Source organism: Phoenix dactylifera, chromosome 1 (genome assembly GCF_009389715.1).
Source record: "Phoenix dactylifera cultivar Barhee BC4 chromosome 1, palm_55x_up_171113_PBpolish2nd_filt_p, whole genome shotgun sequence".
NCBI lineage: Eukaryota > Viridiplantae > Streptophyta > Magnoliopsida > Arecales > Arecaceae > Phoenix > Phoenix dactylifera.
Window position 1 is genome coordinate 9,872,440 of NC_052392.1, and position 17,142 is coordinate 9,889,581.

A 17,142-nucleotide genomic window follows, 5' to 3' on the forward strand; every position below is an offset into this window, starting at 1 on the left:
AGAGTGCAAGACGGAACAGCGATTGGCTCGTCAAAATCTCCATATCTTTCCGCTTCGAATATTCCCACTCTATATTGTGTAAAAGCAAATTAACAAACGCAACGGGCCAGGCGCGAGGCGTCACGCCTACCATGTAGACCCCCAACCCTACTAAAAAAAAGAAAATCAAAACACCCTAAGTCCCCACCTACCGTGATTGGCTGGGTTTTGTTGATTTTTATTCTAGAATATTACGTCATGTGCTTAGAGGGTGTATATCGAGCAATTCATGTCTATGGAGAAACTAATAAAGCGGCAAATTAAATTATATTTTTTATGACAGTATATCTTGATAAGATGGTATGGTGTAGAATGACGGTGCGAGTGCTTATTTTATTAAAATATTTTAATTTTTGATTCGACTGGAAGTATTCATTTGAGATCTATATAACGTATATATCCATGCTCTTGAAGTCCACAATCCTGCTCCATTGTCATCACGCCAGTTCCATCTCCGGCCCCGAGGACATTGGAAGGGATGGGGAGGAGGGGCTTTGCATCTTTTCTTCTTCCTCCTCTCGTCGCCCTTCTTTTCTTCGTCTTCTCGGCGGACGTCGACGGTGGCTCCCCGTTCGAGTGCCAAGAGAGGGACAGGGTGCTCCATTTACCGGGGCAGTCTTTTAACGTGAGCTTCGCTCACTACGCCGGCTATGTGACCGTCAACGAGGACTCTGGGAGGGCTCTCTTCTATTGGTTCTTCGAGGCCGTCGAGGACCCTGCTTCCAAGCCACTTGTTCTTTGGCTCAATGGAGGTCTGAACGTTTTCTTGTTCCCCCTTGTCTGTCCTCTTGTTTGGTGGATTTTGTAGAGAAATCGTGTTTCAGGGTCCTTAAATCTTAAAAGGTTTTTTTTTAGAAAAAGAAAAAAAATTAAAGATCGGATCTTTCAAATCGGATTACATTTTACTCGTGATGTTGTTGAGGAAACACTGAATTTTTCATCATGGTTTTACTGCTTTCTTGAAAGTATTGAGGAAAGATTGGATTTTTAGGAGAGAGTTCCGCTCCATTCACGATATTGTTGATTGCCATATATTTTGGGTACCTATTGTTTGTTCTATTGCATCGGAGGGAAATTTCAATTTAATAATTGTAGTCGGTTGAGCGAAGTTTACTAAGTGATACTGACCGTAACTTTGTTTTACTACTCACTTTGGGGAGAGATTGTGTTTTTGATAAAAGAAGCTGGTCTGTAGGGCCTGGGTGTTCTTCAATTGCTTATGGACTGGCTGAGGAGATGGGACCTTTTCATGTCAATGCAGATGGCAAGAGCCTTTATTTGAATCCTTATTCTTGGAATCAAGGTAAGGAAAATGGGTCTAATATTTCTTCTCATGTAGTTCTTTTTTGGGCATGTTGTGGAGGGATTCTGATCATCATTAAGGGGACAAAGTTTTATTTCGCCATTCACTCATTTTATTTTATTACCCATTCAAGGATGATATGATTTCAGCTACTTTTTCTAAAGTTGTTTATTTGATAACAATTAACCTGTTCAGTGATGCGAAGTTTCTTTTCTTTTTTCAAGGAATCATGTAAAGTAATTAATCTTTTGACTCCATTGCTTTAATGTTTTATACTCCTGTTTTAGACTGTGAAATAAAGAATTCACTTGCACGGTTAGAACTGCTCTTGCTCTACCTTAAAGGATTTACTTATTCTCTCATGCTCTGGGAATGAATACTCTCTGGACACTTGAGAGTGAGAAAATAGTTTATGATGTTTACAATCACTAGATACCTTGCAGCGGCCAATATCCTGTTTCTTGATTCCCCTGTGGGTGTCGGTTTTTCCTACTCAAACAATTCCCAAGATGTGTTGAGCAATGGAGATGAAAGGACTGGTATGCTAATGCTTTCTTCTATCCTTTTCATGCATATGTATCCAGTTTATCTGGTTTCTGATTAAGATCTTATATCATCACTTCGATTGATTTTATCTTTTGATTGCAGCAAAGGATTCCTTAGTATTTTTAAAGAAGTGGTTCGAGCGATTTCCCCAATATAAGGGACAAGATTTTTATCTAACTGGAGAGAGCTATGCAGGTTGGACAAATTACATAAACTCCTTCATTTTTGTTTCTCATCAATGATAGATCCTTTGCTTTCCAAAGTTATAGTGATCTCTGACTCTTGTTCTAGGACATTATGTTCCGCAGCTGGCTCAAGCAATTGTAAGGTCTCAAAAGTTGACAGGGGAAAAATCAATTAATCTAAAGGGATACATGGTATGGGTTGAAAGTGGATATTCTATTCTATGATTTTCTATGAAAAGATGGTACTAACTTATGAAATCAAGTGCAGGTGGGAAATGCTTTGACTGATGATTTCCATGATCATTATGGAGTTTTCCAATTCATGTGGTCTGCTGGTTTGATCTCAGATCAGACATACAAGCTGCTGAATTTTATCTGTGACTTCCAATCCTTTGTGCATGCATCATCTGAATGTGAAAAGATTCTTGATGTAGCTTCCAATGAACTGGGAAACATCGATCCATATAGCATCTTCACTCCTTCCTGCCCAGGAAGTGTCACTTTCTCAAAGAATAAATTACTAAAAAGATTGCATGTAAGTATTTGAATTCTTCAAGGCACAAGCCATGGATTTGAGACAACAAGAAGAGAAATCCCATCTGATTTCTCCATTTTCTGGTTATAGCTTTACATGGATTAGCTTGATGAGCTTATTAACAGTACACACTTTATATGGACAGTCATTTGGTCGAGCGGGAGAAAAATATGACCCCTGCACTGAGAAACACTCTACTGTTTATTTTAACTTGCCTGAGGTTCAGAAGGCACTTCATGTTAATCCAGCGGTAGCACCATCTAAGTGGGAAACCTGCAGGTAAACATTCATGTAGGCTTGTTTAAATTTCATATACCATCTTATGGTGTATTAAAGATTAATTGCATACCACTTTTTCTAGTTGAATTGATTCAACGGTGAAAATTAATCATTGTCATACCTTTCCTTTTGATGATCTTTTCAACTAATGACAAGCCTTTAAGCTTTTTCCATCTTCTGGGCTACTTCTGCTTTTGCAATTTAATATGCAACAGCAGGCCTTTGTTTATCCTGCATCTAGAGTTAGATACAACCAATACATGTTCGTTGCTTGACCATATGGCCATATTTTCTGTCACAAAAGGAAATAGTGAAGTGCAAACCTTCTAGCAAGTCTGTCATTTTCATCTCACTTATTGACTGTTCATGCCAGTTATTCTTGCAGAGACACAAACTTCAACTCTTCTACTAGGTTATCTAATATCACCAATCTAAGATTATACATTATGAGCAATATGTGTGCACACAAAAAAAATTTTAGGAGGACAATACTAGCAAGAGTTCTAGGTAGGGTATGCCGTACCGGCCCAAACCAGACAGTACGGAACGTACCGTACCAGTTTGGTACTGGTACCCGGTATGGGTGGCATACCGACACTTGGTACGCCAAAAAAATTTCATACCGTACTGTTCCAACACTGTGCTAGTGTGGCACCGATACGGGATTCAGTATTGAGACAGTGAACCTTGGTTCTAGGTGCAACTTAGGAATAGTGTCTTTGCATTAGATTTTGTGGATTAATGGCAGTAAAAAATGAGAGTTTTTTTTTGTGTATATGAGTACTTTTCTCTCCATATTTTCATCTAAACACATTTTTCACTTTGCAGAGGTATATCTTTTTTAACTTTGGTAGCTTCGTTCTCTTTTTTGCAGTGACATTGTTAATGAAAATTGGAAAGACTGTCCTAGGTCCGTGCTACACATCTACCATGAGCTTATACAATATGGGCTTCGCATTTGGATGTTCAGGTGATTTTTAGATTGAGATTTTTGTTGAGAAGATCACAATAGGCATGTTCTTACTAGCTACAGCTAGGTTTTAGGTGATCAAACATGTCTTGGACTTCATACTTAAGGACATTCTTATCTATAATTTCATGTAGCCAAGATTTGTAATTCTTTTCATTCCTAAGTTTCGGTAGCATATTAATACCATGAATAGCCTAGAGTCTACTAAAGATTTGTTATTTGTAAGATTTATATTATGTCTAGTGATATTTCATTCTTATGTATCACAAATACTTGGACGGAGTGGTATGCAGTTTTGTTTCTTAATTGAATTATGTAGGACCTTCATAGTTGGTTGCTTCATTATTTATAAATATTCAAATTGAGCCCTTTGGTTGCAAAGCCAACCAAAGTACTTAGTGGTACATTCCTTTTGAGCAATTTTTAACTTATGTGCTAATTACTGCAATCACTCCTTTGATTTGTTTAGTGGAGACACGGATGCTGTGATTCCAGTTGCATCCACACGGTATAGTGTTGATTCTCTCAAGCTTCCTACTGTAACTCCGTGGCATGCTTGGTATGATGATGGCCAGGTAAATCATTACTGAAAAGATTGGGTGTTATGCCTCAAATTAGTATCATTTTTTTTTTCTGATTGATTTTACCTTTGAATTGACTTTTATGTACACACATGCATGCATGTCTGCAAGCATGCATGTATATGTATATCCAAGATTATATAAGTGTTATGACTTTTGTTTCATTTAGTTATCATTAGATTAAAGATACCAAAAGGTTCATTTAGTTATCATTACATTAAAGATACCCAAAGGTCATGGTGACTCAGGAAACACAAATGGTGCTAGAAGCTTGGTCTTGCTATTCTACATGGCGTAGGATATTCTGTTCAACAAGGATAGACATACATATAACTGTTATGCCTCTTAGATCATTTGGTTATCATCACACTAAAGATCCCAAAAGGTCATGGTAACTTTGAGGAAACACGAATGGTGCTGGAAGCTTGGCCTTGTTATCCTGTGTGATGTAGGATAATCTATTATGTGATAAAGAATTTGGGCCTAGGCATGACCTTATAATCAACAGTTTTCGGTTCTGTCTCTCTCTATCCCCCCCCCCCCCCCCCCCCCCCCCCCCCCCGCCTCTCCTTTCTTTCTCTCCATCCTCCTTTCCCTCCCCTCAAGTTCGAGTCTGTTCTGGGTTCTAGATTTTATCTACCAAGTCAAACATCATGAACTGCTTGGGTGGGGTCTACTCAGTTTTGTAAAAAGAGGCTGCAGTATGCTAGCAGTCAAGGGACCGCATAGTGCAGATACGGTATGCTAGCCTCACATGCGGTTGCACATGTAGTTACTTTAGTATATAAACTAAATAATATATCAAGTACAATACAACTTAGTACTGTTAATCTTTAAGTCCATTTTAAACCCCCTTGAAACCCATATCAAATCTAACCATCAGCTTGAACCCACTTCACCTATATGAGCCCATATAAGAGTGGGTCGTATATATAGCTCCAGAATGCTAAGCGGGCTCACTTACTGTAGCCATACGATACTAAGTAGGCTAGGTATGCGACCATTTAATGCTAAGTGACCGCCTTTTTGGTCCATATCCGCTGTGACTGCATATAGGTAATGAGATGCAATTAAGGGATTGCATATGCATATGTGGGTGCATATGCAGTAGTATGTAGACATTTAAATTGGTCTACTCGAGTCTTATAGCACTAAGTCCAGTCATTACTTGATTAGAAGTTCAAAAATAAACTATTCTGAGTCCATCTTGAATCAAAGTTTGCTGTAAAGTTGGATACTAGCAAAAGATCCTATTGAACTTGGTGCCAGGGAATGTTGGTCAGTTAGAAAGAACTAATACTTCGAATCACAGGTCATGGATTCCGATACTTGTCGAATACTTAACGGTGACAAGTCTGATACTTCTGTAAGGTATCCTATTTTTCAAAAATAAAAGTAAATTCTGGATACTTCATGGATGGTTTGCTTTCTTTTTTAATATTAACCTTTTAATGATGAATTGTTAATTTTGCAGTCTATAATTTTGTAGTGTCTATGTATATGAAGTACATATACTTTTTACATATAAATAAATAAATAAATTTATCAACGTATCCTAGCTGTATCTCATCCTAGTTTTTCATGGTTTGTCTTCATAGTTGACAAGCATTTCACATAACCTTTTGACAACAATAGCCTAAAAGCTATAAAATATGATGTAAGATTATGGGATCACATGGTAATACTAGATATTCTCGTTAAATCATCATCTTTGGATATATTTTGTTTGATATATAGTCAAACATTTATCTTAGGCTCTTCTTGCTTCACACCTTAAAGCCATGTTCTTAGAGAACACCTTGGTTCTTATGGGAGATGATCAGATGGACTGAGGCATATGTAAAGAAATAAGAGGTTCATGTGACGATGGCAAAGCACATGATTTGTACCTTACTTATGCCTTTAGCGAGAGTTATATATATTAAATTTTATTTTTTTTGCATTAACAAAGTTAGAAGGTTTGGCCCTTTTGCGAATTCTTGTTTTAATGTTTTGTGCGGATTCAGTTGTGGTTAGATGTTATGGAATTTATGACTATACCATTTTAGTTATAAATAGATATTCAATTATGATGATTTTGGAGAACTGCAAACCAATTTATGATCTATTTGCCTCCAGTTTTTCACTTACCTCGAGTATGCCATGTCAGATTCCCACCATATGCTCACAACCTTGCCATTTTTATCATGATTTTTCCCCTCTCAACATACAAAGGAACCTTGAGACTTATCCCTGCCTTGATGTTCATGCCTTGCCTCATGTATCTGATTTTCCTCCATTGGTTTGAGATTTTGTTTGGGACAGGAAATTTCAACCTTTTTCAGTTTTATGCTTACCAAACTGAGACATTGGTGATTAAAACAGGCATTGGACAAGAGCCAACTAATGTCATTCTGTTTCAAGCAAAAATAGTCAAGTCTCTGTGAAACTGTTAGAATAAAACCTGTATATCTCAAGCTTTTGTACCTTTTCTTGAAAAAGAAAAACTGTCATAATTGAAAGGATAGCAAGATTTCATTTTAATATGAAAGCTCTAACATTTTATACTAATGAAGCTGTCTATTATTTAGGCTGTTTTTGGTTGCTTTACCTATCACTGAAGTCCACAACTTACAAATCAGGTTGACTAGTTTGGTTGTTAAAAAAAGAACTAAGGCAGCACTATGCAATTGCTTCCCAGACTTTAATGAGTGTTTTCTTTTCAAATGCCAGTATAAGTTACAGTAATTTAAAATACCAAAGATTTAATCATAACAGTAGTTGGATACATTAACATTCTTTGAGTGTCTATTAAAGCCACCAAAAAGTTTTGGAACATGGTGCCACATATTTAGCATTATATAATTCAAGTTTGCTTACAGAAAAAGGAGACTTGGATAACAAGCCCCTAATGGCTGACACCAGTGAATAAAAAAAAAGTGTCAACTAACAATATCAAAGGTTATTAATATAGCTTGATATCTGGTCAATTGAGCCTTATCAGACTGATCTGTCATTTATTTTAGTAGGAGCTACAACATCTAATATGGTTCCTGAATGCCTTTAAATCTTAATGCAAGTATGTGTATGAGCTCATTCATTTGCAACTTGCAGCTAAAGGATATAGGTGTCCAGAATATGGGGCGGACACCAGTAAGATTGTAGCACGATATCTTCTGAATGCTTAAAAAGACTAATGGTTCTGCATCATGTTTATCGAAAGTTTTGTCGTCAAAGTACATGTGCCTCCCAAACTCCAAAATTAGCCCTAGGACACATAATTTATTACATTTTGCAGAATCTTTACCTGCAATGCTAACCAAGTTTTGGAAACAATGAAAGATCACTTTTAACATCATAATGGTGGGCCTAGCTCTTTGTTGGAAAATTGCAACTCTTTTTGGTCGCTAAAATCTGCAATTAAAGAACTTGATAAGTGTATAATGCATAACAAATTCTTTAGTACGTTCCATATGAATTCTTCAAGCTGTACATGAATAAAATTTCCTATGGCCATAATCGTCTTTCATGCATTCAACGTAATATTGCTGGAGTGCCTCTTCATCCTGCAACATCATTCTGACTTGAAGAGTGGTGTTTTGTAAGCTGCATTATTCGTGTCCAGCTAGCCTTGCTCCATTTACAAATCCCCTTCAGTTGCTCTCTTGCCGCCATCTATACCAGCATTGCAGATGCCATAGACATGCCTCCGCATCAACCATGCAGACACTTGCTAGTATAGTTATGCATTTTTAGATTCGTATTTCTTGCCAATATGCTTTTTTATTGTTATAAATTTATTTTACATGCATGTGTAGAGGCAGAAAATCCTCTCTCTCTCTCTCTCTCTCTCTGCGTCTATCTATATACATACATATATACCTACATATCTCTCTCTATGTATACGTACATATGTAAATACATGCGTACATACATACGTACATGTTATGGAAACTAAAGTACACATGTTGTTTCTTATATAGAAAGATACAAAAACGCTTTTTGGAAAACATGATTTGGTTGATATAATGGTGCATCTTATGCTTATTTTCAAACAAAAAGTTCCCTATTCTTGTTTGAAGGCTTCAGTCCGTTTAATGTTTCATATGCTGCCAGCACTATTTCGGTCAAGTTCTGTCTTTTTCTATCCATATTAGTCTGCATCTTTATATATATCTGACCAAAAAATGTATTATCTTGAAAGCAGGTTGGTGGATGGACCCAAGTGTATAAAGGACTTACGTTTGTGACTGTGAGGGGAGCTGGTCATGAGGTTCCCCTGCATCGTCCTAAACAAGCTCTTGTTCTTTTCAAGTCATTCTTGTCAGGAAGCCCAATGCCTACATTATCCGAGTTTGATGACTCTTAAGATCATTTCATTGATTGGTTGCTCATGGAGAGAGATGCTTGGACTCATATATCCAGTTCAATGAAAGCAACAGAATTATGTGGGATATTGTCATTCAATTTAACATCGCTATTGATTTTTAATTATCTATATATCACAGGAAGTTGCAGGTTCCATGCTGTTTTTCTTGCACTGCTTGTTAGTTGTCCACAAGCACAATATATCACTTCCAATCCAAAACAAGGTTACTGGTAATGTAAAGATATACCGATTTGCTCCTAAATGATTATTAGTGTTGAACACGTGCAATGCACGTGAGAAGATAAATAAACTCATTTTCCTGTTTAATGTATTTTTCCTGCCCCCTTAAAAGATGTCAACCTAACCTAGTGGTATATAACCTCAAACAAAAAAAAAAAAGAGGAATGTGTGTAGAATGGAAGCAATACATTGCACAACTGGATTCGCCGATGCCGACATATTTCTTGCCTCTAAAAAGAACTAAGCAGCCATGTTATGAAAGGAAACATTTACATGTATGAATTAGCAAAATGTCCTTGGCAATTCTTGAAGATCCACAACTCCTTTATATTTATTTCTTGTTAGAAGAATATTCTCTTGAGGGGGCAGGTGTTATGGATTGCTTTACAAGGTTGAAAGGATCATGTTAGTCCTTTTGTGATATGAGAATCATGGTTCTAAACATTGCTCGTATTTTGTGATAAAAAATAAATTAAGTGGAATGGTTGCATCTTCCTCGTTAGCTTTTATAACTTTTTGAGATGCGGCCACAATGACCAATTTGAAAGTTGGTAATGTTTGATATATAGATTAACCTACCCTAATGCCAACTATTTGTTATACATTCATCAAATCTATGTTATTGCTGCCTCTTCCTTAGCTTCAGAGCTTTTCACAAGCACCTATATCATATACCTTGTCTGTCTAAGTACTTTTATAACTCCAACCCATGTTATGAAGCAGCAATGTTGGCTCTCGTAATTGACCCACCACAGTAAGATTGCAGTAAAAACATGAAAAACAAACAGAACCAAGCTTATCTTTTAATTGTGTTCATTTGCTTCTCTTAATTTCCAACACAAAACCATCATAAAGGGACATATCATTAGCTTTTGTTTAACAATCAACCGAACTCCCAAGAGAGCCCCTCTGGGACGTGTGACCTTCAGCACCATTACAGGGACTTCTATAACCGTGTTTAAGGCACACAAACTGACTCAGAGAAAACAGCGGCCGGGAAGTCTCATCTCTCACTGACAAACCCATACTTCCTCAAGGAAAATCCATCTTTGAAGAGTCTGACGCGTAATTCCTTCGTTACAATCTCTAGCTAAAGACCTTGAGGCACACAGCAGTTATTTTCTCACAAGTACTCTCTTTTGTTCCATATATATTTAAATAACATTGGGGAGGAAATAGGACCTGAGGCTAGTGCGTTTGTGATCTTGGGCGTATATGTCCAAGGGCATTCCAATCCTGTGATAACAATATCACTTCCAATGCTGCAGAAATAACTTCCCACTTTCACGAACTTCTAACAGATGCAAAACTCTCTTAGACACTACAAAGCCTAGTACAACCGAGCGGCAGCATCGCACTAATATTTCAGTTTGTAGTCCAAGCATGCAGCTAGAAGTACAATTAAACAAGTGCTGAACATGGTTGAAGTGAAACTCTCGGTTGCTCTAAGTTGCAGTGGCTAGTTGATCAGCTGAATTGTGAGCTTTTAGACTCGTCGCACCCCAAATTGAAAACATAACAAGGCAATGCTACCGAATGCTACAACTTATGATAACACGAAGCTAAACATTTTATTTAGCTTCCATATCCATATCAAACAAAATTTAGAAATCCAAATTCAACAGCTTATTCAAATAATAAAATCAGCATCGGTTCCGAGCATCTCTATTTAAACATAAATACTCAACTCATAAATCACAATATTTAGAAAATTACTAAGCTACAAATTCAAAACTAACTAAAGAACTAAAATTTCACTACAAATCGCAAAGTTAAAGCTTAAAAAGATCTACAAGGCCAAAGACCGAGTACAAAAGGTGCCGACCTTGAGGTCGGATTGAATACAAAAATGGTCGACTACAAAAAGGCCTAAGTGGCCGACTTTACAAGTATGACAAAAAAGAAAAAGAAAACAGGATGATCGACAACTCAGTTACTTCCTTCGCTCGAGTCAAAGAATGATTCGAACTTGAAAGTCGGAGGGGCAAATAATGAGAGACAAAATGAATTGTCCTGCTCTAGCGTGAAACCACCCAATTCCTACCGAGCAAACCTTAGAGCCGAGCAGGCCACACCTCGGTCCTATTGAGAGCCAGGCCGACGTTGAACCCCTCGAAGGCCGAGCTGACCTCGACCAGAGGCCAGGCCGACCTCAGCCCCACCGAAGGCCAAGCCGACCTCGCCAAGTACATGTTGCGGCCTCCAAGCCTGCCCGACCTCGCCCACATCCACACCTACCGTGCGCCCACACCCGTACATGAGGCCGAATATCCCAACCTCGCCAGTCCTTTTCTACGAACCATTACTTGCTGGCCACGCCATGACGTGCCAACCAAGGACCATGCCTTGCTGCTCCAACCATGCTTGCTGCCAAGAGCCATACCCTGCCACATCTGCCAAAAGCCATACCCTGAATCCTCATCGAAGATCCCGCGGATCCTCAAAATAAATCTGAAAAGATATCTCCCGAATCCTCCACCTGCAGGATTGATCTCTGTGATTCATGTCGTCTCTGGCGAAAGGAGGTAGGAAAAGGCCTTCGGTAAGCGATTACAAACATTTTTAAGCCATAAGAGGCTATCCAAGATACAGAAACCTCTCAAAAGGCCCAACTAACTTAGCCGTCGAAGGGTCTTTGCAGGAATCTCCAGCTAAGGCTTTGTGCATATACCCCGGAGCACAGGAGGTGGCTCTCTTTCTCCGTCTCGGCCAGCAGCTTCTCGTCTTCCTCCGGCGTGGTCACCCTCAAGCCAAATTTCAACCCCAACATCTCCAATTCCAGTAATTTGACCGAATTCTTGAACATGAACAAATAATCATATTTTATCAGACTTTCTAAAATTTCAGTATGAAAAATTATTGATAGATTAATTAAGAGACTACTGCCTTTCATGTCGATATAGCGTTTTTACAATGCAGAAACTTTAAGATTGATTTTCCACCCACACGTGTCTACATCTGATGGTTTCAGGCACGTAGTAGTTGATAAGATTTTCCCATAGAAAGGCCGATCCCTCCTCTTTTCTCCTCTAATTAACCTAAGCGCGAGGGAAGCTCAATCCCCCTTACGTTGCTACCCTTCGGAAGAAGAGTAGGAGAACATTATTGTAAGTTGTAACTCGTCTCATCTATTGCTCCGTGTCTATAGATATTTTCTTTATCGATACAAAATTCTGATTGCGTTTGCTATCTTGTAGCGAGTGGTAGTGCATTACCGAATTCCGAGCTTTTTTTTTTTTCACATCAGTGAACGCCAACCTAAACCCTAGATCAAATTAGCGCCTTTCCTCCTAAAACCCTAGCGTAAAGATGCCCCTTTTTTCCGGTGCTTCCGATTTTTCCCCTTCCCTTCCCCCCACAAATTGTGAACTTTCTGTGTTCTTGTTTTCCTGGTTTTGGAAGGCATATTTTTCCAAAGATTTTTTTTTTTCTTTTAATTTCAAGAACCCTAAGATCCATGATACCCGGAGAGAAATCTATGTCATTGATGACTCTGGACCTTGTGCTCTGTGTAGAGAACATTACTGTTTTCGCACATTTAACTATTCTCTAGCATTTTCCCGTTCTTTGTAGTTATTTTTGATTGGTGGTATGACGACTGGAGTACTTCCAATTCTCACCCTGATAACTATGTTCAGATGACAAGTTGTGAACTGTTTTTCATATTTGACACTACAAATTAGAAGTCTTTTGTTTATTATTTGAGTGTTTTTTTGACTGACCTAGTCTATGCTTTAAAGGGAAGAAACAATCAGAGTTTGTTTTCTCAATATTCATTCTAACACATATACTTGTCCTTGCATTTTATCCTTTTGATATTGGAGGTAAACCAAAACAAGACTTTAGCTAGGTCAGCAAGTTTCAAAATAACTTTCCACTAGTGGTCACAGTGGAGTTACCAGAAGCAGGTATGAGTACGGGTGCATGGGTATGTGGAACCGGATATCATAGAATGAAGAAGGAAACAAAAAAGAAGCATCCAGGATGCGGATGTGGGATGGGTTTTTGAGGAGATTCTGAAGTAGATGTGCCACTCCGAGTGGAAGATTCCTACTACCGAGGGTTATGGTGCAATGCAATACAAAATCTTCAGCACACACTGACTTAGGAAGAAGATGAGCAACACCTTCCACAGATACGCAGAAACTGTGTTGTGGAATTGTGATATAATCTAATTTAGATAATACTATGGGAGCCACAACCATGACTCGTCTTTAGAAAATTTGAATAGTATTAGTTTTTTTAGTAGTAAGTCAATGTTAGACAAGTTTAATACACGATATGCCTGCACTAGTGCGAAGAATAAAATCATTCGAGGTTTCTTCCATGATTTTTCAATAGTGAAAGTGATTTTGAAACAGTTAACCTTATCATTTTATGTGGAAAAACAAGAAGCAATAAAAGCAGATACCGCATATTTGATGTGCATTGTAATCTATCTCATGCTTAATCTGACATATTTAGACATATGTTTAATGTTTTGTCGGCAGATCATAGAACTAAGGAAATATATGATAAATATGAAGAAATCAAAATCTGAAAGGAGGGTTCGTCCTGCTTTAAATCTTGATATGATCAGCATTCTGCCAAAAGATATTCTAGACAAAATTCTCGTGCGTTTACCATTAAGGGATGCCATTCGGACAAGCTCCTTATCAAGGACGTGGAGGCATGCATGGGCCTCAATGCCAGCATTGATGTTTATTGATGACTCTATTCCATCTAATAATTTGGATGCCAAGTTTCTCTTGTTTGTTGATCGAGTTCTCTTACTCCATAATGGCCCAATCCTGAAGTTTCATCTTTCGAGTAATCGATGTTCCCATGTGGCTATTGATCCATGGATAGTTGTCTTATCAAGAAATGGTATTCAAGAGCTTGTCCTCGATTTAGGCTATGAGGAGAGGTACAAGGTTCCTTCTACTCTATTCTTTTGCCAAGAATTGAAACATGTGGAGCTGTCTCATTGTATAATTGAACTCCCGCAAATGTTCAAAGGTTTTAGCTTGCTAAGTACTCTGAAACTCAGCCGAACTACACTCACTGACAAGGGATTAGAGAACTTGGTTTCAAGCTGCCCAGTTTTGGAGAATTTGTCGCTAACAAACTTCAACGGGTGTACTCATCTCAAGATTCATGCGCCAAAACTCCAAGTACTAATGATTATTGGTTTCTTTGAAGATCTCCATCTAGGAACTCCAAATTTAGTTGTTGCAAATATTGTACTAGATGGAGAAGCTCACCAATATGATGTAGCAGGTGGAACCAAAAGCAATCTGATCCAGGCTCTTGGTTCTATACCTGCGATTGAAAAGCTTGAGATACGTGAATACTTCTTAGTGGTAAGCTAATTAGTAGCTATGGTCTCAATATAAGTTCTTAGGTTGATAGTCTACTTATGCTTGTCACTTTTTTCCCAGTATTTGGCTGTTGGATCTTTGCCAGAAAAGCTCCCCACGACATTCAATTGTTTAAGGAAACTCACACTGGACATAAATCTTGAAGTTCTAGAGGAGACAATGACGGCGCTTTGCTTGTTCCAGAATGCGCCTAACTTAGAAGAACTTGAGTTATGGGTATGTTAAAAGCTAGTCTTGCAGCTAACTTACATATGCCCAAATAATTATGCTGTACATTTTTTTCCCTAATCAGAACTTTGTCGGCATATGCAGCCAGCATTCGAAGAAACTCCAGTCGTACCTGTTGGAAAATTTTGGAAATTGAAAATGCACCAGAGATTTCCATTCAAGCACCTTCGAAATGTGTGCCTCAATTCTTTTGCGGACTTGGAAGCTCACTTTGAATTTGTGAAATTTGTACTCAACACTGCACCAATGCTTAAAAAAATGACTTTAAGAAGTCATGATTGCCCGGAAGAGTCAAAAGTCCTCAGGAAGTTGCTGCAGTTTCCAAGAGCATCAAAGGAGGTTGAAGTCATATATGTATGAACGTTGCTACACTTCAATGATGCTCAATTATGGACCAGAAAGCATGATTAAACCATCCATCTTTTCTGAATTGATATAACCCTCACATGAAGATTATTGTTCAGTTATCACTTTGGATATTTGTTTCTTTGATTGGGTCTTAAGTCTTCATTACTGTTTGAAAATCAGATGGTTCTCATTAACCTGTTCATGTTCGAATGAATCGCCAGTTCAACTGGTGGTTCTCATGATTCTTATACATCAGAGCAGACTTTGTAATGGAGTGGGGTTTTATTGGCCTGCCTGGGCTGCAGTACTGATTGTTTGATGGTTCAACCAGTTCAATCATCTGTCCGGTTTGGGTTTTAAAACAATGCTCTTCACCATGCAATCTTTAAATTGGTTAGCACTCATCAGATAGCAACAATTTATCTTGGTTAACTAATCATGTATGAGGAGAATGTTTGAGTTCCTTTTTTATGCAGAGAAAGACTACGTACAGTGTATCCTTTTGATCACTTTCCATGTGTAGATAGAAACATCTAAGGTGTATTTATTGTTTCTGATATCAAAGTTGTAGAAGATATGGGCTTGAGTAGATAGATCTCAGATATTTTTTGCAGTATTGTGCATTTGGGAATTAAACTCCATCCCCTTCTACTGTTTCTTGATTTTTTTTTTTTCCCTGACAAGCCTATCACGTGAACTAGTCATTTCTTATATTCGGACTTCATCACGAAGAAAGCTCATATAAAGTGGAATGTCATTTCTTTTTAATTTATGATTTACTTGTTGGTTGAATGATTCTCTGTTTTATTCCTGGCAATCCAATGAGCTAAGAACTATCCAATGTTTCTTGGTTTATTCTTGTTCATGAATTTTTCACAACTATTTTTCAAAAGGACAACTGTGGTTTATGAATTAATGATGCTATTATGATATCTTAGCTAACATGTTGTTGTCGTTACCTCGCCTGAATAAATTTTTTAAAGATATCTGTAATCTTACATTAATTTTTTCAGATAAATTGCTCTTTCGGAACTTTTAGGTTACTCCATGCACTTTATGATGTTGTAGGAACACACAAAAGGTGGGTCTATCGCATGTACCAAAAAAAAGTGGGTCCATCACTGTATTGTTGCCTCTGTTTAGTAAGGTAAGCCTATGGCTGCAGATTAACCCTACTTATAAGAAAAGTAAATAGCCATGCAGTAGTCACATATCAACTAGAAAGATTCCAATGACCTGAGTAAATCTCGGTAGTCATGCCCCTCTGCTTATAAGCAGGGGTCGGGGGCTCAAGTCTTGAGGGGTGTCATCTTACAAGACTTCACCCCACTTCCAGGGATATCCCAGGTGAAAATCCTGGTTTTGAATCTTAAGATCAGGCCAGGTACTTATATGGGGGAAACCCCCTCTTCATCTCAAAAAAAAAAAAAAAAGGGTTTCAAGTAGGGGTTAGCATTTTTCAGTAGCAACCAAATTGTTAGTTTTTCTTTCTTTTTACTTGTTCTCATCAGTGGCATAACTCTTAGGGTACTTCCATTTCTCTCTCCCTATAGTAGCTATATCTGATATTTACTTATGAACTTCTTTCATTTTTGGATGTTAAAGTGAAATTTCTTCTTGTAATATTTCGATGGTTTTATGACTGACCTAGTCTATATTTTCGAACTATAAGCTTTCTAAGTGAAGTGACAGATATTGTTTCACCCAAGGTCCGCCGTACCGGTACCGGTCGGCGTACCGGTGGCATTCCGTACCGGTCCTTCAACGATAAGTTACCGGTACCGGATTCCACGCTGATCCGGTACCGGTTCCAGGCCAGTACGGTAGACCATGGTTTCACCCCTTCTTTCTCAATCTTTAGTTTGACATATAAACTTCTCTTCATACTTAAGTCTTTTGACATTAGATGGATCAGAACTAAGACAGAACCTTAGCTAGAGTTGGGAGCAATGTTTAGTTGACTTGCTGGTACTGGTCATAGTTCAATGCAATATAAAATATAGTACACATTATGCTAATTAATGGCACACACTGATTTGGGAAGATACATGACACCTTTCACATATACACAAAAACCATGTTAAGAAATCTTATTGTAATCTATTCTACATTATTAAGATTACTTCTAAAAACCTAGGATATTATGGATCTTTAACCTACAACTCTGTCTCATTTTTAGC

At 38.0% G+C, this 17,142-nt stretch overlaps 2 protein-coding genes across 3 annotated transcripts; both read left to right on the forward strand.

Moving 5' to 3' along the window:
- The first annotated feature begins 378 nt into the window (after positions 1-378).
- On the forward strand, positions 379-9,113 carry LOC103707429 (serine carboxypeptidase II-2). Of its 2 annotated transcripts, XM_008791910.4 has the most exons (10): positions 386-791; positions 1,235-1,342; positions 1,786-1,881; positions 1,991-2,083; positions 2,180-2,265; positions 2,342-2,608; positions 2,754-2,887; positions 3,762-3,857; positions 4,327-4,432; positions 8,625-9,113. In XM_008791910.4, the coding sequence occupies exons 1-10, from the start codon at positions 518-520 to the stop codon at positions 8,784-8,786; spliced, it is 1,422 nt and encodes a 473-aa protein (XP_008790132.2). In that variant the 5' UTR covers positions 386-517; the 3' UTR covers positions 8,787-9,113. The 2 variants fall into 2 exon arrangements, with proteins under 2 accessions (XP_008790133.2, XP_008790132.2); XM_008791911.4 differs by lacking the exon at positions 3,762-3,857 and having other exon boundaries at positions 379-791.
- Positions 9,114-12,029: 2,916 nt separating this feature from the next.
- On the forward strand, positions 12,030-15,555 carry LOC103707431 (F-box/FBD/LRR-repeat protein At1g13570-like). Its single transcript, XM_008791912.4, has 4 exons — positions 12,030-12,133; positions 13,517-14,368; positions 14,447-14,602; positions 14,699-15,555. Exons 2-4 carry the CDS (start codon positions 13,538-13,540, stop codon positions 14,972-14,974), a joined length of 1,263 nt encoding a protein of 420 aa, XP_008790134.1. The 5' UTR covers positions 12,030-12,133; positions 13,517-13,537; the 3' UTR covers positions 14,975-15,555.
- Positions 15,556-17,142: the final 1,587 nt, after the last annotated feature.